The sequence below is a fragment of the Aulostomus chinensis genome, chromosome 20 (genome assembly GCF_037954235.1).
Source record: "Aulostomus chinensis isolate RoL2024-O1b breed Wild chromosome 20, RoL_Achi_v1.0, whole genome shotgun sequence".
Taxonomy (NCBI): domain Eukaryota; kingdom Metazoa; phylum Chordata; class Actinopteri; order Syngnathiformes; family Aulostomidae; genus Aulostomus; species Aulostomus chinensis.
In genome coordinates this window covers 10293693-10316096 of record NC_141339.1, presented here as the reverse complement: position 1 = coordinate 10316096, position 22404 = coordinate 10293693, and the positions used below count along the sequence as shown (strand labels likewise).

Below are 22404 nucleotides of genomic sequence, written 5' to 3'. Positions count from 1 at the left end.
GGCCTACAACCTTATTTTACTGGACAGTCAGTGAAATTTAATATGATTTTAGTTCAAAAACTATGTGCACAGTAGGGGAAAAAAAGGTTCTATGTGCCCAACGTGCCTCTATTTATTAAAACAGCTTCTTTTGTGTTCTCATTTGAAGTGAAACTGGAATCCTTTATTTCCCAGTCTGTGTTAATATTACGATCTGGCTAAAGTAAAAGCCATCTCATGCAGGATACAGATACGCCAGCGCGGTTATTGATCACAAAGCATTTGTAATTGCTGAGCAGATCATTGTATAGATAGAGCCTCAGTCAGGATACCGCATGATACTTATTCTCATTTGTGAGGGTTTTACATATTAGTGTTTGCCTTTAAATTGTATGTAATGGAACAGGAAGTTAAAAATGGTGATTTAATGTTAATTATATCTGTGTTTTGTATTATCCCACATGGGATGAGCCACTTGTGTCCGCCTGAATGTCTTGTCATCCATTTATACGTCCATAAAGCTTGTCTGCACCCCCACAACTGTCTTCAGACGAGAGCTAGCGACAGAGGTACCGACACGAGGGTGATTCATAGACAGGGTTATGAAATGGTTCAAGCAAATAAGATGTGAACCCCTTCACAGTTACTTCATAGAGATTAGACAAAAGAAAAAAAAGAACCATTTTTTCATCATTCTGTTTTTTTCCCCCAAATTATTTCATAAAAATACTGGAGCAGATAATAAAATTCGGACTTGCAGGATGAATCCTGAAAGTCAGTGCTTCCTGTTTCCAGCTATCTACCTGTGCAAGCGGACCATGCAGAATAAGACGAGGCTGGAGCTGGCGGATTATGAGGCGGTGGGTGCCGGACTCTTGACTGATTACTTCTTAGCATTGATCTTTGTATCAAGCATGAGGGAGAAATTACACACCTCCTAAAGGTCACACTTCCCACTTGTGTGTAACAATATTAGATCTAAATTGCTTCTCAGAGCTGATTCAAATGTTGCATGGCCTAACATTTCATTTGAATTATCCTCTATTCCTCGTGAGATTCCGATCATTCTCGATATCTCTGTCTTGCCTCTATCAGGAGAATTTAGCCAGGCTGCAGAGAGCCTTTGCCAGGAAGTGGGAGTTCATCTACATGCAGGCTGAGGCCCAGGTCAAGTAAGTGTGTTCTGTTACCACGGTAACATGCGAAACTATAATGCAGGCAGTGATGCCATTTACTACTAAAGTACAGCATAAAACAAAAAAAATATTCATCTCATCTCATGTCATAAACAGCCTGACAGACTCTATTAACCCGGGACTACATCTCGTGTGTGATGGCCACTCTGTGGGTCCATGGTCAGAAATCATTATGGTACATCAGCAGTTTGCCTTTAGAAGAGAACTGAGGAAATGAGATGAGAGAGGGACAAGGAAGGGAATGATGGTTATCGACGACGTGTCAAGCTATTCTTTTGGTTTGATTTCATTTATTCTACTATTACAAAAACACACAGGATACCTGAGAAAAACAGGTAGTTTCACATGGTCCAAGATATTCAGAAAAAAAAATAATTTTACGGTCCCTGCCTTAATGTGTGAAACTCTGCATGCGGCTTCCTTTTCATGATGTTTTTATTCGGATGGTTAATTTGTCACCTCTGTCCAAAATCAAATTTGGAACAATGTTAAGGCTCAGGTTTTTAAAACCAGGAGAATATTGAACCCTGCAGTTAAGGGCACTTCCTCTTCCAACAAACACCAAGCCTGAAACAAGCTCTGATAACAACGCAACAGTTTACATGCACACTGTTGTGCCTCCACGACACCAAACATGACAGGATTCTGAATTTGGTAGGGCTCATTTTAACAACTTATTGTGGGTTTTCCATTTTTTTAATTAATCTATTTATTTTAAATTAGCTTAATTCAAGTGGAATGTTGATATAATTTGGGTTTAAGGAACTTTTTTCTTTTTTTTTTGGACATGTATTCAACATATCCAAAAACTGCATCTCAAATCAAGAGCAGTTTACGTCCTTGAGGCCTCCGGACTGCTTACAGCCAGATGTGTACAGTAAAGCTCTCGCTTATTGCCACCATAATGCTTGTCTAACCAACATTACATAAGCTCCGCCCACCCCTGGAGTCCATCCCAGGACCCTTGGTATAGAAGGCATTTGCACTGGCAATCGCCGCGAGTGCCCCATGGGTTTTCGCCTCCTTGCAAGCGTGTCCTTCTTGAGTTTTGCTCACTGCGCAGCGCTACCCACTGGTTTTTGTTACACTTGCAGGAAAGACAACTGTCATTTAATTTCATAAAATAAACTCAAAGTCAGCATGGCTCAGAGGTAGAGTGGGCGTCCAGCAACCGAAGGGTCGCTGGTTCGATCCTCACTTCCCCCGGTGACCATGTCAAAGTGTCCTTGAGCAAGATACTGAACCCCTAATCACGCCTGATGGCCCTGCGATGGCCTGGTGACCAATGTCAGCTGGGATAGGCTCCAGCCCCCTCCCCATGACCCTTAATGTATCAGCGGTATAGAAAATTGATGGATGGAAATTAATTCAGTCTTCCTTTTTATTATCATAAACATGCCATTGCATGTATGCAGCTTAGTTGTAATATTTTAATTTTCAGGATAATAGCAATAGCAGTCACTGTTTCATCAGTAAGAACGTGGCCTCTGTCTAACGCTCCATGCTGCTTAGGAGTCACTGCTATTTTCTGCCTGACGCAGTTGACATTTTCTTGCCCTTCGCCCACGTCGCTTATGGGTAAATATACTTACGTCCCTCCAGGCAGTCATGAGTGCAATGATCTTAAAAGTTAGGTGTGGTCAGATGCAATATTGGAGTGTTGCACCACTGTCCAACACAGCCTATTGTTTAAAGGGTGAGAGGCTCCAAAAGTGAGTTGCTCAAAACCCATAAACTCTGCTTTACACTCACACAGCATCACAAACAGGTAACAAAACTAAAGCATGAAGGGAGACACTGTGCAGATGAACCTACACGTAGGAGCGTAATTTGATGGATCAGTTAAATCTCTGACAGATTTGTGTCGAGAGCGTTCCAGTTGATTTCTTCCTTGTGTTTCTTGAATGATTTTAGATTAGAGAAGTTGATTTCAGTCATTGTTAACTTCTTCATATGAGCAATAAGGTCCTTGCAAGCAACAATTATTCATCCATCCATTTTCTACCACTTATCCTGTTAAGGGTCATGTGGGGGGGGCTCTCTCTATCCCAGCAGCTATGGGCAAGAGGCGGGGTTCACCCTGGACAGGTCACCAGTCCATCACAGGACCAACACATAGAGACAGACAACCATTCACACTCACAGTCACACCTACGGTCAATTTAGAGTATCAATCAGCCTCGTCCCCTCTTGATGTCTTTGGACTGTGGGAGGAAGCTGGAGTACCAGAGAGAACCCTCACAGGAACAGGGAGAACATGGAGACTCACACAGAAAGATCCAGTGCCCGAGCGGGACTCGAACCCAGAACCTTCTTGCTGTGAGGCGACAGTGCTCAGTTGTTCATCTTCGAACTAATTTTAATGGATTCTGTGTCAATGAATTGGACCCAAAGAGCACTTGCACCTTGGTTCGCCCAAGTAGCACGCAGTTTGTGTCAACATGTTGAAAAAAGAAAAAAAAAAAGAGGTGGTTTAGCTGGTTTTGACATCACCATCAAGACTTGCTGCTGCACAGCTGGTCGAAGCTCCAAATACAGTTTTGGAGTGTAAGAGCAGTAAATCTGTGGCTGCACACATGGTCACAGCAGAAACGGCATGTGCAGCGACCGTACCTGCGCCGAGCTCTCAATGTGAGGTACCAGTATCGTGCTGCGTCCACCTTTATATTCTACACACTACTCGTCTATGTCCTTCTTATCCTGCTGATCGTGATTCAACTGCCTCATCTAATGCTGATACCAGGAAAAAGCTCCATGCTGTCTTTCTCACACCAAATGATCTCATCTGCAGGATTGACAGGAAAAAAGATAAAACTGAGAGGAAGATCCTTGACAGCCAGGAGAGAGCCTTCTGGGATGTCCACAGACCTGTGGTGAGCCATTTGCATGTGAGATTTACGCTGCCCGCTTTATCTTCCATCCACATTTTTTTTGCACCCCCCCTCCCCCGCTCCTTTAGACTTTCCTACAGAAATGCCGTGATGAAAATTGCAGTAATGTTTTATGCTGATGTTTCTCCCAGCCTGGATGTGTTAATACGACAGAGATGGACATCAGGAAATGTAGACGCATGAAGAACCCTCATAGAGTTAAGAAGGTATGGTTATTATTCTGTTATATTAAATAGATATCTTCCAAATGTTTATGAAAATAAAATAAACGGATATAAGTAGTCGTTATTTCCTTTTTTCTCAAGGTCTTCTTCATTTGTATCTCTTTCCCAGCAGAGGATGGCGATGGGAAAAAAATGCAAAAAAAAAAAATTCAACAGAAACAAAACTGTGCACAACGTCTGTCACAGTAACCTTGACCTTTGACCATCAAAATGTTTTCAGTTCATCTATGAGTTCCAGTCGACATTTGTCGCAAATTTGAAGCACTGCTCTTCAGGCATTCTCGACATTTGTGATAAAAAGAATGGGACGTATGGATGGACAGCTGGAAATCCCTGAAATCATAATACCTCTGGTCTCCGGATGTAACTGGAGGGATAAAACCAACAACATATCAACACTTGCTCTGAGATAAGATTAATTTCCAACAGTCAGTCTGAGCTGGCATTTGAAATAATGTTGTTTATCCCTTTTTTTAATATATATATATATCCACCAGAATGCACTGCAGCTTCTTTAGCTGCTGCTTTCATGCTGTATCCATTCTGCAAGTAAATAATAAGCGTATATTCTATTTCTGAATCACCTCTCCCACTAATCCTCTTCATCATCTTCACACGGCCCAGTCAGTGTACGGTTTGGCGGAGGAAGGGACACAGTCCCGGAGTCCCATACATACTCCATCTCACCACTGCAGGAAAGGCACAAAGGAAGATGTGGAGAAAGAGGTAAAAAGACATCTCATGATGTGCATCTTTTGCTGCAACAGTTCGCTGAAATTAAGAAGACACTTTTATAAACAAAACAAAATGTGTTCCACCAAATTTAGTCATAATTCTATTATATAACTCTCTTCAAGCACATGTAAAGTTAGATTCAAAAACAGGAGGAGTTTAATGACCGAACATCTCAACCATGCTCTTTTTTTGTGAACTATTTAAAGGTGCATGGACAACATTTCCACCTCCTGGTCAGCAGGTGTCCCTCTCTGTCTTTCTGTGCTAATCTAATCAATTCTGTTGACAAACTGACTACATATGATTAGAGCTGGAATAGCAGTCATAAGACAGTCAATTCACGTGGTCTTTTTCTAAACATTTGAACATTTAATGATGTAGTCACACACGAACTACATGAACCTGTCAGAGGCTAAAATTGCTGACATGAGCAATTGCTATCGTTAGTTAGCAAACGTTAGCCTGCCTGTCCAGCGGAAAAGTGCCGACCTTGGCATGGCTTTGCAGCCCCTTTTTTGTCTTTCAGCTTAGACCACCGTAGAAATGCTGAGGTCACATTTTGCACTTCAAAGCAATGGACTACGTAATAATAGACACACCTTGTTTCTTTAATATTGTCCAAGATAACCTGCTTCGTTACTTCTCTCCTCCCCTTTCAGATCTTATTCCTGCACACACAACTGGATCGTCACTGTATGAAGATGTCGAAAGTCGCTGAAAGGTAAAACTTTGATGGCTTTTCAGAAATCTACGAAGAGAGGGCAGCTGTTCTCATGCAGATGCTATAGCCCCCATAGCCTCTATAGCAGCTATAGTTGCCCTCCACAGCACTTTCTGACCATCTAATAATCCGACACATCTGAACCTTTATTGTGTTTTGTTACAGAGCAGTGCAGGTGAGTTTTAGATTTGTGGTTGATAAACTTGATAAACACAGCTTCAAGTGTGGAAAATTTGGAATGGGCTCACCTAATAAACTGCTGGGTTGGCCCATAATGTCAACATCGTGTAGAGAGACTCACTGGTGCTGCACATGAGACAGAGGATGTTCAGAGTTTCGGCGTCCACTGATCGAGTCCATTAGTAACGTCAAACTGTAGATCAGTTGGAAGACGACTTAATATTATTCAAAAAAAGTGTTTGCCTCTGCATTTAAATGAGGAAACTTTAAAGATATAAAGATGTTTGAACTGATATGTTGGTCAAAGTGAAGTTGAAGCCGGGTAAATCCACGAGCCAAATTATGGATGTCCAGCTGTGTTTCAGTACACTGACTTGGACTGCGGAGTTGGAGCCGTGGTCAAGAACTGAACGATTCGGTGAACAAATGAGCAAATCTTTTTAATTAAGTGATTCTCATGATTAAGGTCACTGAAAAGATCCATTTTTCCCATCGGCGCCAGCTACATCAAGTTCTTGTGTGATTCCTATAAACGTGAAAATAATGCCAGCCTGTCAGTGGCAGAAGTAAAAGCTTTTCCTGGACAGACTTTGATTCTGACACTTGCTCCATTTTTTTCACATTGCATTTCCTAATCAAATATTTTCCCCCAACACAAAGGAAAATAGGCAGAAAAACTGTGCAATTTCCCTTTAAGGAGGCAACGCTAAACTTGCCCTGTGTCAAGTCTCCACACTCCATAAATGTTTTACTCATTGATTTTACTCCATGTTTTGCAGGTGTTCTCATTATTTTGCCCATCCCAAGTGTTTTCCAAGAGAAACACACCATCAATCATACTGTGCTTGTGTATACTACTACCACCCCGCTGTGTGGCTGCCAGACCCATCATCTGCTCAGTCAGTCAGGACAGCCATTACTTCCCAGCCGAGCCAAAAAACTGTGATTACTGCCGGCAGTGCTGCGGCTCTGCCTTCCTGACCTTTGGCCTCCCGACATCACACATCAAACTGAATTTAACTGGTGCTTCACACAGCAGAAAGTATGGCGCATTAACCCCCAACCCAGCGTGAAACAACATGACAAATGACATCAATCTTGTGAATCCACAACACTCAAAACAGCTAGCATCGTGCATTTGCTTGAAGGTCATTTTTCTTTCGGATCCATTTTTCAGATTTGAAGTATTAAACAAAATTTAATTACATCATAGGTTGGCATACAATTCATCAATCCATTCATTTTCTATACCGCTTATCTTGTTAAGGGTGTGGTGGGGGCTGGAGCCTATCCCAACAGCCTCCGGGCGAGAGGCAGGGTTCACCCTGGACGGGTCACCAGTCCATCACAGGGCCAACACATAGAGACAGACAACCATTCACACTCACAGTCACACCTACAGTCAATTTAGAGTATCAATCAGCCTCGTCCCCTCTTGATGTCTTTGGACTGTGGGAGGAAGCTGGAGTACCAGAGAGAACCCACACAGGAACAGGGAGAACATGGAGACTTGCACAGAAAGATCCTGTGATGGAGCCTGAAACCTTCTTGCTGTGAGGCGACAGTGCTGACCACCGTGCCACCCTGGGCATTACAATTTCCACAAACTCAAATATAGATTAATTCTGACCTTTTTAATCATAGCTCAAACTCTGCAATTAAAATTGAAACCCAGTTTTATAAATACCTGCAACTTTTTGACAAATCAAATAACTGATGATCAAAGACATAATCAGAGTTGATTAGGTCGCACACAGCTTTGCTCATCTAGCGAGGGCCTGACTCATCAGGATTTTTGGAGCCAATACTGATATTATGGACTAGGAAAGTTTCGTTATTGATGTACAGGCCTAAGCATTCAACAGGGTCTGCTGCTGTCCATGGTCCTGATTCTCCTCTCGTAGCTTCTGTCCGTGGTTCTGGTCTTTGCGTGAGATTAGCACAGGATGGCTCTCTAGACAGAACTTAAATGAGCTTGTTTTTATCCATTAATGTATCCCTGTGTTTGACATCCATTATTTTTAGTTCTGTAATGGTTCGGTTTAGATCCCGTTGTGTGCTGTGAAAACATTTATTAATTTATAGCATCCTGAGAGCTAAATCTCTGCTTCTGAGTGTCTCTCAAGCCCCTAACTGTTTAAACACATTTGTTCTCTTTGTGAAGCACTGTAAGCGGTCCAATTAAACTACCAATACATCTAAGTGTGATGTAATCAGTTCAACTCTGATTCCTCGCACAGAACCACCAATGTAAGGGCGCGCGTTGCCGATCAGGTGCTCTCATGCAACAGTGGGTACATTAAGACCTAATCACAATTAGAAGATGTAGTCTAGTTCCAATTTAAAACAGTGGAGTTGGTTAAGGGCATTTAAACTCATATTGTTCCTGTTTAATCACGTTCATTCTTCATTTACTTCATCTACTCCTGAAGCTTTAGAGCTCTTCTATGCTAGAGGGTGGATAGTTAGAACATAAATATATCAAACTCAAACAAATCAGTTATAAACTGTGTTTAAACCTTCACGTGGCTACGCTATTAACCTCTGTTCCGTGTGTGTGTGTGTGTGTGTGTGTGTGTGTGTGTGTGTGTGTGTGTGTGTGTGTGTGTGTGTGTGCGTGTGTGGACACCAGTCTGATAAGCTACACTGAGCAGTACATTGAGTACGACCCACTAGTGACGCCACAAGAGCCAGCCAACCCGTGGACCAGCGACGACCCCTCCTTCTGGGATGTGGAAAGCAGGTATGTAGAAACGTACCCCACCATCAGCTTCACATCCATACTGCAGAGCCCCGGAGAGACTGGGGGGAAATAACAGTTGAAAAAAACGAGATTGGTACTCATCATAAACTGCGCTTTTGTGGGAGCTTACAAACTGTTGACAGTGTGTCGCATAAACACCTCGGAAGGATCTCGCAAATTTTTTTAGGATCTCACGAAAGTTTTACAGGATGTCGCAAAAAAATGTTTGGAGAACCTCACGAAACTTTTAAAGGATCGTGCAAAACCTTTGTGGGATCCCACAAAATATTTGCAGTATCTTTCAAAAACTTTGGAGATGCTCACAAATTTTTTGTCGGTTCTTGCAGATATATACATACGTATACAGTATATGTGTGTATTTTTATGTACATATATATATATGTGTGTGTGTGTCTGTGTGTGTTTGTGTTTACTATGTTCCCTGCACAGCTCTGGATGATAAAATTTGCCAAACTGACCCAATATTTATGACCTCTGTCAAGGAGGAAGTGCTTTTCAGTTGCGTTCGTTTGACTGCTTGAAGGATTGCACAAACACTGCGATAAGGACCAACGTTTTTTAAGGTCTTCTGGGAAAAAAAATCCCCCAGCATCTCTTCAGCTCATAGCATGGTTATATTCAATATCATTTTCTATAGTATTTCATAGTAGAATTTTTCTTTTTATTGGGTTGTTTAGATTTGTAAATGAGCGTTGATGTGTTTAACTGAGACGCGATGAATTGAATCGGTTTAGCGGCGTTATTAATTCAGAGGTCACTCAGCCCAATCAGTCCGAATCAAATAGTCTTTGAGTTTGTGTGGAATGTACAGTCAGTGTAGGACAACGTCAAAGTATTGATGGAGATTTGAGTGTAATGAGCTCAGATATTACCTCATTACTCGAAACTGCCTGAATCGTGTCAGAATTAATAAATGTGGACGTATGATCCTCGTGCCTAATGTGTCTTAATAATTCAGCTGAACTGATGAATTGCTGGATCGGATAAAATAACTCCCATAGAGGCTGAAATGATTGGATTTGAAATGAGTGTTGTCATAACGCGCTGCTTTTCAGACACTAACAACACATCAACATCAGCCCTTCTAGACGCCTCGGAGGTCAATCGAATTTCTGCTCCTCATGTCGTATCCTTCCTGCGTATTCATCAGTCAACCCCACACATGCTCCGCTGTTTCCCCATAATTGAATCTCCTCTAATCTGTTTTTGAATGTGCTCTCACAGCGGCAGCCTCAGCTGTATGTTTGCACTGCGTCTCAATGCTCTGCTATATTTCCCCAGTAAGGAGCCCAGTCAGCAGCGTGTAAAGAAGTGGGGTTTCTCTCTGGAGGAAGCGCTGAAGGACCCTGTTGGGCAGGAGCTCTTCCTCAAGTTCCTGGAGTCAGAGTTCAGCTCGGAAAACCTGCGGTGAGCACATGAGATCCTGACAACCGACAATTTATTCAAAACTTATCAGTAGCAATTTTGAAAATTCCTGCCAACCCACTCACACGATGTCAGCGCTGAAACACGTACAGAAGTCTGCATCAGAGTCATGAAGTTATTTGCGAGGTGTGTGAGAGAGAGGAGCAGCAACCACAGACTCTTAAATGTAGAAAATCAATAGTATTGAATGTGTGTGTTGTGCTGGCGTTCACTCACTCGCTCGCTTCCAGTTAGCTTTTAGTTTGCAAAACTCTAACATATGCTATCTTGGTGCAGTGATGGAGGGATTGTGGGTGTTGATGTCAGTCTAACAGCCTCATTTTCTGATTCTAACGGCAGACAGAAAACACTCAGGTCAGAGAGAACATCTCTCACAGCCAGCAAAGAAGGAAGACTTTCCTCCGTTTTTCCTTTGCCACTTCTTTCTTTTCAAAGTCCTGATGTTGTTTGTGTCAGTGGCATCTTACGTGATAGCAGCTCGCAATTCTAAACTCCTCCCTCGGGAGTTATTGGCCTGTCAGTGCGGGTTCATAGATGAAAGGTCATATTGTTGGGTCTTAAACAGGAGCTGTTTCCTATTTTTGGTAGTGAATACAGTGACAGCCGTGGTACAGGAGAGGTGAATTTCAGGTTAGATTTGCAGGCACTGAAGCTGTTTGGGTCGAGTTTAACCACTGCAGGACATCTGAATCTCAGAGGGCGGTCGGTGCAGGGTACCGCAGCGCTATCTCAGATGTCTAAATATATCAGCTCTTTGTGCATACGAGCTGTCACAGCTAGCAGAGCCTCAACTCAACATTTTGTGTTTTACCGCCACATAATTTGATTTGTTCTCAATGGGCAGCAAGAGGGCTGATTGCTCATTTAGGAACCAGGCGCGTTAGCATAGCGTGTTTCCATTGGCCTCTGTTGTCCTCTTCTTGTTTTTGCAGGCGGGTGATGACTAGCGTTTTAGGTGCATTAGCACTATACTGGAGCACGGACTTCCATTTTCTCCCACATCGTGTGGGTCGGGGGTGGTGATGTGGAGGCCGGTGGACAGATAACAACAGCAGGGCGCAGGAACAGCAGATTAATGGATTTATTACGAAAAAGTAGGCAGCAAACAGGGAGGCATAAAACAGGCAAGGTGTAGTAGAGGTAGGGTGACACGAGGATCCAAAAACTGAGTCTTCATCAAAACCAAACCACAAGCAAGGGAGGACGAAGAGCTGCTGAAACAACAAACCTAAGAATCAAGAATTCATAATGATGGAGCCCAAAATTTAGCGTCCATGACTAAACCGATCCATTATTACCGACACTCCGACACTTCTGTGGTCTGCATTCATGGAGTATGAGGACATGCACCCCTCTGTTGGTTGTGCGTGTCCCCCGAGTGAGTCAATCAGTGTCTTTTGGACCAAAACTCAGGTGCCGTTTGCAAAAAAAAAAAGTACTACAAACTCATAGTTAAAACACCTTTGCTTAGACAACAACCCTTCCATGACAACTGTAGGGTCTAACACACCAACAAACACACACAGTCTAAGGAGGAGTGTGTGGATCCTTATCTCCAGTCGTCCGGCGGCTATTCCACATCGCCTCTATCACTCCCTCTTGTTTTCTTTCTCTGGACCTTTAATTGCTTTTGCTTTTATGTGAGAGACACGGAGGGCGAGACACAGAATATGACAAACACACACACACATACACACACACACACAGAATGAGAAATAGAGAAAAAACAACAAGAACACACAGACCCTTGAGGTGCTTCTCTATATTGCTGAACCTGTCCACAGATCAATATATATACAAACTAATATTGGAGGCAGTCAGCCGGTGGCTCTCTGATGTTTAACACACTCCTGCTTCCCGGTGCATGGGCTGCTTCATACTGTCTGAATAGTGCTGTTGGACATGTTAGAGGTCACTTCTCATGTGTCAAAAACATGCAAACAACCCATAAACCACGAAGAGCCCTTTTGGGTGTCACGCAACGAATTCAAACCACACCCGGCAGAGAAATCGACTCACATTTGTAGTCGGAATGTCAGAAATGACAGAAAGCGTCTCTTGTGGTGATTTATCTTGATGAGCTGTACCAGCCTACGGGGGGCGATCAAGATTATTCGGTGTCCCTAATCAATAAACGCCGTTACGGCATCCATTTAATTCATGTTTCCGTTACTTCTGGAGCTGTCTAAGCTTAGCTGAGCCGCGTTTCCCCGACAGTCTCACGTCATCGCACCGTCCAAAGTCCCCGAGCGTAAGACACCTGTGGCCATTAGCAGTAAAGGCCAGCACCTCTGAAAGCCTCTTGGCGAACTCCCTATTTGATCGTTTTTGATAATAAATATAGATGACGACTTTTAAGAAATTTGTTTTGACAATAAAAATTGTTGACAAGACGGCGGTTTCCGTGTGTTGTTTATCACGTGGATCTTGCGGGTGTTCGGTGACGATCTGAACCGAGTTTGGCTCTTGCATCTGCAGGTTCTGGTTGGCCGTGCAGGACCTAAAAAGGATGCCCCAACAGGAAGTGGCCCAGAGAGCACAGGACATCTGGGCAGAGTTCCTGGCTGAAGGAGCACCAAGCTCCATCAACCTGGACTCTCACAGCTACGAACGTACAAGCCAGAACCTGAAGGACCCCGGGCGGTACAGCTACGAGGACGCACAGGTGGGACGACAGCCGGAGGAGCTAACTTGAGCTTTTCTCCGAGACGAGATTATTCATAATCGTTTTTTTTTTTTTAATCGTTTCGTAACATAATAAGTGAAATCAGATTTTCATCATGCCGACCTTCAGGGTAGCACGTTGTTGTGACAGCAATTGAAAACTTGCGCATTTCAATGAGGTATTTCCCAACACCAGTGACAGAAAACAATATTTAAACTTGATTAACTCTAAATCTATCAAAACATAATAATATCCAGGACTGGTTTTGTCAGCAAGAGAATAATTTATGGGTTTAAGTTCGTAGTCAGTCCTGTTTTGATGTCAGAAAGGTGAACTCATTTGTGGCCACAAACTTGTTCTCACAATTTCATAAATTAGTGACATAAGTTGTTGTCCCCGTCCCACAACTTGATTGAAGCCATCCTTCCCAGGGCTTTGTTATGAAGGAGGCTGTCCATCTTTTTTTGAAATGAATGTACTGTTTTTTATTGTCCAGCTTCTCAAGTCAAGCAGCATCTTTTTCAGATTTGCTAGAAAAGCAAAAAGGAATCGCCTTTTCTCACCCAAACAGCAAATGTCCCGTATTCTTAAGCCAACAGAATCACCCGATCTACTGGGAAAACCCCAAATCCCTCTGAACCGGGTCAAATAATGAGATTCCAAGCTACAATCTCAGCAAAAATCCAAATATTTACAAAAAAAAAAGTCCAACTTTCCTTTGAATGAATGCATCGTTTCATCTCACACAGCAGCGATAATGTCCTCCTCCTGACACACTACCAGCCCCATTATTAAAGAGGAGATCTCACCTCTCACAAAGTGTGGATCTCTTCAGGTAAGAAGTGTCACAGCTGCTGCCCACACAAACTCCACCCCATTCCCCGTCTGTCTTTATGGCTCATGCCAGGGATGTGGACTGATACTGGGAGTCTCTAGGCTTTGTTTGGAGTTAGTAGAAAGGATCTACTGTCACTCTCTCACCTCAGCAAATATTTAGACCCCTACACCCCCCCCCCCCCCTCCTTCCATTCATTCAGGATCACATCTACAAGCTGATGAAGAGCGACAGCTACACACGCTTCTTGCGCTCCAATGTCTACCAGGACCTGCTGATGGCCAGGAAGAAAGTATGTACAGTGTGTGTGTGTGTGTGTGTATGTGTGTGTGCGCATGTGTGTGTGTGCGCGCGTGCGTGCGTGTGTGTGTGTGTGTGTGTGTGTTTTGAAGTGGTAGAATTTCATATAGAATCATCAGTGTAGGAACTCAGGACATAAGTGAGTTGATTCATCCAATTCTTTTGTTGGTGGTGAGTTTTTTTGGGGGGCGGCACGGTGGTGCAGTGGTCAGCACTGTCGCTTCACAGCAAGAAGGTTCCAGGTTTGAGTCCCGGCTCCATCACAGGATCTTTCTGTGTGAGTCTCCATGTTCTCCCTGTTCCTGTGTGGGTTCTCTCTGGTACTCCAGCTTCCTCCCACAGTCCAAAGACATCAAGAGGGGACGAGGCTGATTGATACTCTAAATTGACTGTAGGTGTGACTGTGAGTGTGAATGGTTGTCTGTCTCTATGTGTTGGTCCTGTGATGGACTGGTGACCTGTCCAGGGTGAACCCCTCCTCTCACCTAAAGGCTGCTGGGATAGGCTCCAGCTCCCCGCCATGACTCTTAACAGGAATAAGTGGAAGAAAATGGATGGATGGAGGGACTGTTTTTGGTAATTCTAGTGAACAGACAAAGCTTAAGGCTTTATATTATATATTTATATTAGGCACGTTAACGTAAAGGCACTCTGAAACTCCCATCACAGATATCCTTACTCATCTGTCAGGTGGACGTGGCCAAAGAGGTTCCGCAGCAACAAAACCATGGTGAACATATAGCAACAACATACCCGAGTCATTTGTTCATAACTTATCTTGAAATTCATCACACTAAATCAAAACAAAGGAACTGCTACATGCTACATTTCCATCCATCCATCCATTTTCTTCCACTTATTCCTGTTAAGGGTCGCGGAGGGGTGGAGCCTATCCTAGCGTCTACGAGCGAGAGGCGGGGTTCACCCTGGACAGGTCACCAGTCCATCGCAGGGCCAACACATAGAGACAGACAACCATTCACACTCACACTCACACCTACAGTCAATTTAGAGTATCAATCAGCCTCGTCCCCTCTTGATGTCTTTGGACTGTGGGAGGAAGCTGGAGTACCAGAGAGAACCCACACAGGAACAGGGAGAACATGGAGACTCCACACAGAAAGATCCCGTGATGGAGCCGGGACTTGAACCAAGAACCTTCTTGCTGTGAGGCCACAGTGCTGACCACTGCACCACCGTGCTGCCCCTGCTACATTGGTGATGTCAAAATAAAGGAAGCTGAAACAACGTCATAAACTTTATCAAGCACCTTGGTGTTGGGGGGACTTGGACTCGACTTGCAAGACAAGACTGCTTGTGTGCACCAGTGTGATTCATACATGAGCAGATGTGTTGAAGTTCGGGTAAATCTTCAAACCCTGAACTCCTCTCCCGTCTTCTTGGACTAACGTTGATTCTCGTCCTTCAGCCTGAGACGGAGCAGGGACGGCGCACATCTCTGGAGAAGTTCACCCGGAGTGTGGTGAGCGTCCCGCTGCCTTTGCTTTTAACTCTTAAAAGTGCATTCATTAAAGCACCAGCTTTGAATATTAACTCATCACACACACACACCACTGCCATCCTGACACCATATACACAAATTTTTTGGAAGCAAATCTGGAGCAATGAGAAGAAATGAGATTTCATAAAAGCCATAAAGCCTTTTCTAGCTCACTCACTGGTCGCTGTTTTAATCATTAAAACCATTTTTATCAATAATTACCAGCATTTCCACCAATACTCAGACTTTTATTGCCGCCGCGCTTCAGCTTTCTCCCGAGTAAACGTCCTCCTCCTTGATATTAGTTTTAGGAACGATTAATTGTCGGAGGACGTCTTGAAACAGGGTTGCCTGAAGTTGAGTTGTTCCCTTCGTTCACAAAGTCCTTGGGTTTGTTTTGCTTCCTTTTCTTTCTTTTGCCTCATGAAAGCTGCTTGTGTTTTCTCTTCTTCAAACCTTTTCTACACACACATCATGAAGCAAACACTGAATCTTCTCCTGAATCAGCAGACGGATGTAAGGATTAGAAGCAGTAAAGATACGGGATGGCGTTCGTCGGCCCTTCGGATCATTTTTCCACCGTACAGCTGTTTTCTTTCTTTTCATCTGTTCATTTTAGGAACCCGCTGTCCCTTTTACTTTGTGCATTCAGGATTTCTCAATTCTTTCCTCCCACACTGCTCTTTCTGAATCCTCATGAAAGCTTTTACCTTGACAGCATCTTGACGGGTCCTTCTCTCTCCATGTCCTCTCTCAGGGCAAGTCTCTGACAGGCAAGCGGCTGACGGGCCTCATGCAGTCGTCCTGACAAGGCCTGGATTAAAAGTAGGAGGAACCAGGATGACCAGAAGAGCTGCTTACTCCTGGGGAGCAGGTGGAAAAGAACCCTGGGGTGTTTGGTGGGGCTGTGGGAGGCGGGTAAGGGTACCAAAACTGCAGGACTGGACCACCATGTTTGAAACCCCCCCCCCCCCCCCCCCAGATGAGTGGATGAAGACCGACAGCATGCAATAAGTCACCAGACCTGACACCAGGACAGTGCTGTCTCCGTGTCGAGAGGATAAACTACTCGACGCCCGCAGGGTGCCAGGCTTTGCTGTTCCACTCTATCTACACTCATGTTATCAAGGTAGCTGCACCGGCTATCTATTTACTTTCAGTCATATCAATGGAATGCTTGAATGCCTTGAAGTCAAAATGAGACTTAGATTAATGCTGTAGCTAAACGTTTCCTCTTTTTTTTCTCACATCACTCTCTCAGATGGGATAAAGGGAGCAAGGGAAACAATGAACTTTTGCTTTTTCAATGGTGGTGCAGGTGGAGTAGTACACCAGCTTTTTTAGGAAATGAGCTGTTAGGTCGACATAGAACCTCTGTTCATTTGACAAAAACAGGTGTATTACTTGAAAAGATATGTTATTCTATCTTCTGAACATTCCACTTCAGGCAGCCGCCGCAGAGTTTCCAGCCGGCTGACCTCGGCTGACCATTCTTCACCTTATGTAAAGAATAGTATGCTAATAAAACAGGAATGCACAATAAACATACCGATATTGACCATGATTTCATTTGTTTCTGGTGAAACCAAACTTTTATTTTTCACCTCTTAAGAGTTAAGAGCATTTTGATGTATTTGATCTACGCTCCGACAAACTGTGCATGGTGGATCTGAACAGCTCTAGGGTTGCAGCGGCCGTGTGCGTCTTTGCTGGGCACGTACCGCCCTCTAGTGTACAACAATTGCAGGTGCAGGTGAATGTTAATTTACCTTGGTCAGTAAATTTGGAAGACTGTAAACACTGTACTCCAGTGCAATAGAAAAAAAAAACTTGTACACTTCAACCAAATTATTATTACTTTTTTTTTATTTGAACGTTTGAATGGAGAACTTTGGCTCTTCATGGAGAATCATTACATTGTTCAAATGACAAAGTCAGTGGGATCCTTCTGGTCATCAGATGAAGCTAAAACCCAGAAGAGCTGCAGGCGAGACCCTCTTCCTCATCCACACCTGTATTTTTGGGGGGGTTGAAATCTGTGAATTCAACGTTTCAAAAGTAACTGATGTGGATTTACTGTCGTCTTCCTTTAGTACATTTTGGTATCTTGATTTTTTTATTTTTTTGCTCAAAACTTATCTAAGTTGTCTCACAGACTACGTTATGGATCATGTGGCCTGAGATTATCAAATGGGCCTCAAATTGAGTTTTTGTTTTTAGCAGATGCTTTGAAAATAAACGTGGGGGGGGGGGGGGGGGGAGTTACAAAGTAAAACAAACCTGTCAGGAGCATCCCGGGCTGCTCGCGCTATAACGACACAGGCGCCACCTTGTGGAATCTATTTGCACCGCCACTTTATTTCTTATTTTTCAGTCTTTGATTAATCGATTTTATCTTTTGAGAAACCTTTTTTTTGGGGGGGGGGGGGGGGTGTATGAAGTGCAAAAAAACAATTTGCCAATCAGAAAGTATCCCTCTCTCTTGCACACACACACACACACACACACGCACACACTCACATCTTAAGCTGTGTAAAGGAGGACAGGATGATCTGTCATGTGATCAAGAACATATTTGAACATAAAGTGCTGATTAAACATCTGTCAAAACATGCAGAACACAAGGAGCCATGAGTGTCCTGCAGAAACCTTGTACCTTTAATTTGTACAAAGCAACTCAGTACAGTAACATTTACAAGCAGTCTTGATCCAGTAATTAAATGAGGAATAATAAATGAATACTCAACTCAGAAAGGATCATCTTGATCTACTCGCCACAAGTTCAAATTATTTTTCTTTAAATACTTTTGTACTAAATCTCCTCATACAGTTTAATGCAACATTCATTGATTAAAGCATTAGTTTACCCCAAAATCAGATTTGAAGAGGCAGGCTTTTATGTGCCACTCTGAGATTATTCACATTTAATGATCAACATCTATAAACTATTTAATACTGTTGTGTGTCACTGGGAGAGACAAGTTCATTGTGATGTGTATTTTTAAGGTCAATGATAGAGTGAAGAGTGTATTAGTGAAAATAAATTCTGTTCAGTAACAGTAGGCCTGAACCTTTACACCACAGCACCAAAATGAGCTTCAGTGTCAGTCTGAAAGGAAATATAAACCACACATTTGTTAAAATTTGAAATCTGAAATCCTGCCTCCTGTCCAAAGAACAATTTGCCCCAGTACGTGTGTGTGTGTGTGTGTGTGTGTGTGTGTGTGTGTGTGTGTGTGTGTGTGTGTGTGTGTGTGAGGGATGCATAAATTGATCCAGAATGAGATGGTCCTTAAGGTTTGTCCTCTTTCCAGAATACATCGGGATGTAATTAAACAAATTCAACCACAACAATAAAGCGCAAGTTCGAAGTTGCAGTTTCATTCAGTGGCCTGAAAAGTTTGAACCAGCGTCCCTCTGTCTAGCATCAAACCCCCCCTGGTCCTGGACACACCCTGCAGCCTTTGGGCCTGCTGGATGTGGTGCGAACTCCTGGGGTTTGACCAGGAGCTGCTGCTCATCCTGCAGGTCTGACTCGTCTCCGCTCCACTTTCAAGGCAATTCTCCATGTCATTGAGAGGTTAGCTCCTAATGCTGGGGACGGACGTCTCTGGACTCTGCTCGCCTCCTGGTTTACCCCAACTGGCAGTCTTTTTCAGCTACCACCTGTTCCAGCCCGCTGACATTTCAGATCTTACATGAAAGTGTTAGCAAGGTGAAGGTTCTCAATCAAGAATAGATGCTGCAGTGACGTGGAGGCGCCGTGTGTGCAGCAGTTCAACTCGTGACATGAACGAACACTTCTAGATCGGAAAGAGGGGGCAGGAGGAGGTGGCATTTTAAGGTGTTAATGTGGGAACGATTTATCATTTAATTTTTTTCCCCGCACAAAGCATGTCAGACATAGAATTTTTTTTTTGTATACCTAAAATAAGTCGTGAAAAAAGTAAGGGAACCAGGTTTATGGAGGACAAATGTGGGAAGATCACACGATATATTCAGCTCGTTCTTTTTTAAAAAGAAAAAGGGATAAAAATCACGGGACTACAAGGCTAATAAAACCATTTCCACCATTCAACAGAGAAAAGAAGCTCAATTGTTGATCTAATGACACGTATTTTTAGCCTGCAACAATGGTGAGGTTCTTCATATCTGCCATCGCTTAGTGGACGTTCTGCTAGTTAGTGGCCGCTACAGACGTTCTGAGCAAACTCATACTAGCTCACACTGCAAGTGGGTTTATATTGGACTACAGATGGATACAGACGGATGTGAATCCATTTTGAAGGCACAGGAGGGATCCGTGTGATCATTTTGAGGATTATTTGTGATGAGAATGCACCCTCTGGACCTGTTGAGCTGGTTAGGGAAGCATTAGAGGAGGCAGCGACGGGGAATTCAGGAGCCGATCAGGCAGCCACAGCAGGACAGGAGAGAGGCTGGACTCCACGGATCTCCAGAGCCCTGTTGAACTGCACCTCCAGGACTTTAGCAGCTTTGGTGATCTTTAGGTTTTTCATGCAACCTCCGAAGGATGTGCGGCTGGAGAGAGCTGCCTGATGGACGCCGTCTGTAAACGATCACATGACATAGCATGAATCCGTGTTGTACTACAAAGTGTCTTTCCATTGCAGGGTAGCATTCTTGTTGTCCTCAGGTCAAATTTGAGCTGTTTGTTTCAGTTTTACAGCAGCAATATGGTTCCTTTCTATCCAGTCACAATGACAATAACATGGATGGTTCCACATCAAAATATTTACAGTTGAAATTAATGATCCATTTTAATGAAATAGTTGGTCTTTGATTTGACTTTAAAGAATTCATTGTCCTCTTGATGTCCAAAAATGACCCAGTGTAATGCAATGGGTTTTGTTTTGCTTTACAGACCATATAATACACACACACACACACACACACGCGCGCCTCAAAATAACAGGTGTGCAACCTTTCCGTGGTCACCAGAACCTCCAGAAGGGACACAGAAGCACACACTCACATGTAAATGAGTTATTTTGAACCAAAATTCCCAAACGTTCTATCAAATCAGTAATAATGAGTCGAAATGAAGTTCATGAAAAGGTTCTTAGGCTGATTTCGGTGATGATATAGACGTTAAACAATCCAACCAGACAGCCATTTGACGCAGGAAGACGAGAGTATGGCTGACATGAAGACAACACACAAAGGTGGGATATCGTTTGATTGATGCTAGCTAGCATTTTAAAGTGTATTTTCCTTACCGGGATATCCTCCGACGTAGACAGGGTCATTGGTGTCGCAGGAGTTGGATCGTACGTTCGGACTCTCTGCTTGGCTACGCTTGCCATCGACCACCAGCTCCACCTTGTGGCGGACCTTGAAGGCGGAGACGGAGTGCCACTGGCCATCGCAGAAGCCCTCTCCCTCAGGAACGTGCTCCGCTGTGATCCGTCCGGCTCCGTTGTCAACGTGGAAAAGCAACTGAAAGGGAGAATCAACAGATCATCAGTGTTTCGTTAAATATTCAAAAAGGTTGCACTTTACCCACCAACCTGGTTACTGATGCCCTTTCTATTAGGTTTTTTTTTCTTACCTTGCCGTCAACAATCTCTAGCCCCAGTCCGTCGTTGCCTTGGTTACTGATGCCCAAAAGCACCCCGTTAGTTCTGCTGGTTCGGAACTCCAATGATATGGACACGTCCAGACCTACTCTGTAGCTGGAGACTAGAGAGAGAGGGAGAGGTGGGCAGGCTCTGTTTAGGGTTTTGCCAAAGCTGAAGCCTGAAGCTCACTACACAGGTAAAGGACTACATTTGGTATTTTGAAGCTCCGTTTGTGGATGTGAACTGATTTCTGCTCTTCAAATGGTCCCAAACCTTTTTTCCTTTAACCGTTAGTTTCCCTCTCATGAACATCCACCATTGTCTGCCAGGTGTGAGTCATTTGAACTGAATTGAGTCTGGATGTTTTCTATACACTCAAACGCCTTAAAAATTGGTTTTATTCCAAGATTTTATTTTCACGAGAGACACAATAAGGCTCTTTAATACCCAGTATGTCACCTTACGTGTTCAAATATGGAAAACAAGATGGTTGAAACCTCGCCCCACACCCATGGGCGCAGCAGAAACTGTCAGTGGACACAGTGCAACACCTGAAGGCTGAATCCTGACTGAAAAAAAGCCAGGGTTTTCAATGCTGTCTCTGATAGAGCCAGATGAATGTTCGCGGTGACAGCCTAGCCACTGGTGGTACTACAAAGGGTACACAGCAGGAGTTTCAATGTTTCAGGTGGAAGTGGATTTTCAGTAGTTTGGGAGCCACTGTTCTACCACTTATATCAAAGATGCTGGATATTTTGAGCCGTTTATCACTGCTTCAAAATGTGTCAATCAGTCTTTACCATTGTTTGTTGAAGTGACCCACCAGTATCGGGGGATGGATTCAAGTCTGTAGTTACTCAATCGACCCCCGACTCGCCTACGTGGTCTCGTGGGGGGTATTCAACCAAGAAGGTGAGACAAACTTGAGAGATTTTTCTTGAATAGGTTTAATTTAAGTCAACAATTTGACAGAGACATTGCTGGATAACTTGTTGGGTAGGAAATGGAGGACACTGCGCTGGCAACCAGCTATAAGGGGGCATACTCGCACCTGCTATGCCGGAGGTTTGCATCCGTCAATAAATTGCTGCGTATACTGGGGCAGCGACAGGAGTCTGACGGCCTAACCGACAGCAACTGTGGCGGGAGCATCTTTCAATTGCTTTGTGATTTGGTTTGCGAGTTCATTTTTTTTCTTCTGAGCACAAATCCATGGATTTGTAGTTCCCTCTGCAGCAGAGGCACAATCGTGGGTCACTTCCTCTCAGCTCACCTGCTTTCAGGAAGCCAGTGCCATCAAAGTAAGTTCCTTCCTCTGTAGCGACAAAGCATCTCCCAACCATGTGACTGGACGTTGGTGCACCCATGTTTAGCTTGAAGTCCTCAAGGACGACCTCGGAACGACC

The 22404-nt window shown here is 43.7% G+C and overlaps 2 protein-coding genes across 4 annotated transcripts in view; one reads left to right on the top strand and one right to left on the bottom strand.

Annotated features, from left to right (window-relative positions):
* The window catches only part of rgs6 (regulator of G protein signaling 6), a 101285-nt gene extending 84316 nt beyond the window's left edge, over nucleotides 1-16969 (top strand). For all 3 annotated transcript variants that reach the window (XM_086188697.1, XM_086188700.1, XM_086188699.1), the window contains 12 exons: nucleotides 775-839; nucleotides 1075-1151; nucleotides 3967-4048; nucleotides 4198-4272; nucleotides 4915-5016; nucleotides 5685-5746; nucleotides 8559-8669; nucleotides 9972-10097; nucleotides 12594-12780; nucleotides 13818-13907; nucleotides 15345-15398; nucleotides 16174-16969. In XM_086188697.1, the coding sequence (XP_086044823.1) occupies nucleotides 775-839; nucleotides 1075-1151; nucleotides 3967-4048; nucleotides 4198-4272; nucleotides 4915-5016; nucleotides 5685-5746; nucleotides 8559-8669; nucleotides 9972-10097; nucleotides 12594-12780; nucleotides 13818-13907; nucleotides 15345-15398; nucleotides 16174-16224 (1082 nt within the window). In that variant the 3' untranslated portion in view covers nucleotides 16225-16969. The remainder of the gene's footprint in view (nucleotides 1-774; nucleotides 840-1074; nucleotides 1152-3966; nucleotides 4049-4197; nucleotides 4273-4914; nucleotides 5017-5684; nucleotides 5747-8558; nucleotides 8670-9971; nucleotides 10098-12593; nucleotides 12781-13817; nucleotides 13908-15344; nucleotides 15399-16173) is intronic.
* Nucleotides 16970-17865: 896 nt separating this feature from the next.
* lama2 (laminin, alpha 2) overlaps nucleotides 17866-22404 on the bottom strand; it is a 234998-nt gene continuing 230459 nt past the window's right edge. Inside the window, exons 70-73 of the mRNA XM_086188853.1 lie at nucleotides 22272-22403; nucleotides 20989-21119; nucleotides 20657-20876; nucleotides 17866-19986 (exon numbers count right to left, since the gene is read on the bottom strand). Of these exons, the coding sequence (XP_086044979.1) occupies nucleotides 19826-19986; nucleotides 20657-20876; nucleotides 20989-21119; nucleotides 22272-22403 (644 nt within the window). The 3' untranslated portion in view covers nucleotides 17866-19825. The remainder of the gene's footprint in view (nucleotides 19987-20656; nucleotides 20877-20988; nucleotides 21120-22271; nucleotide 22404) is intronic.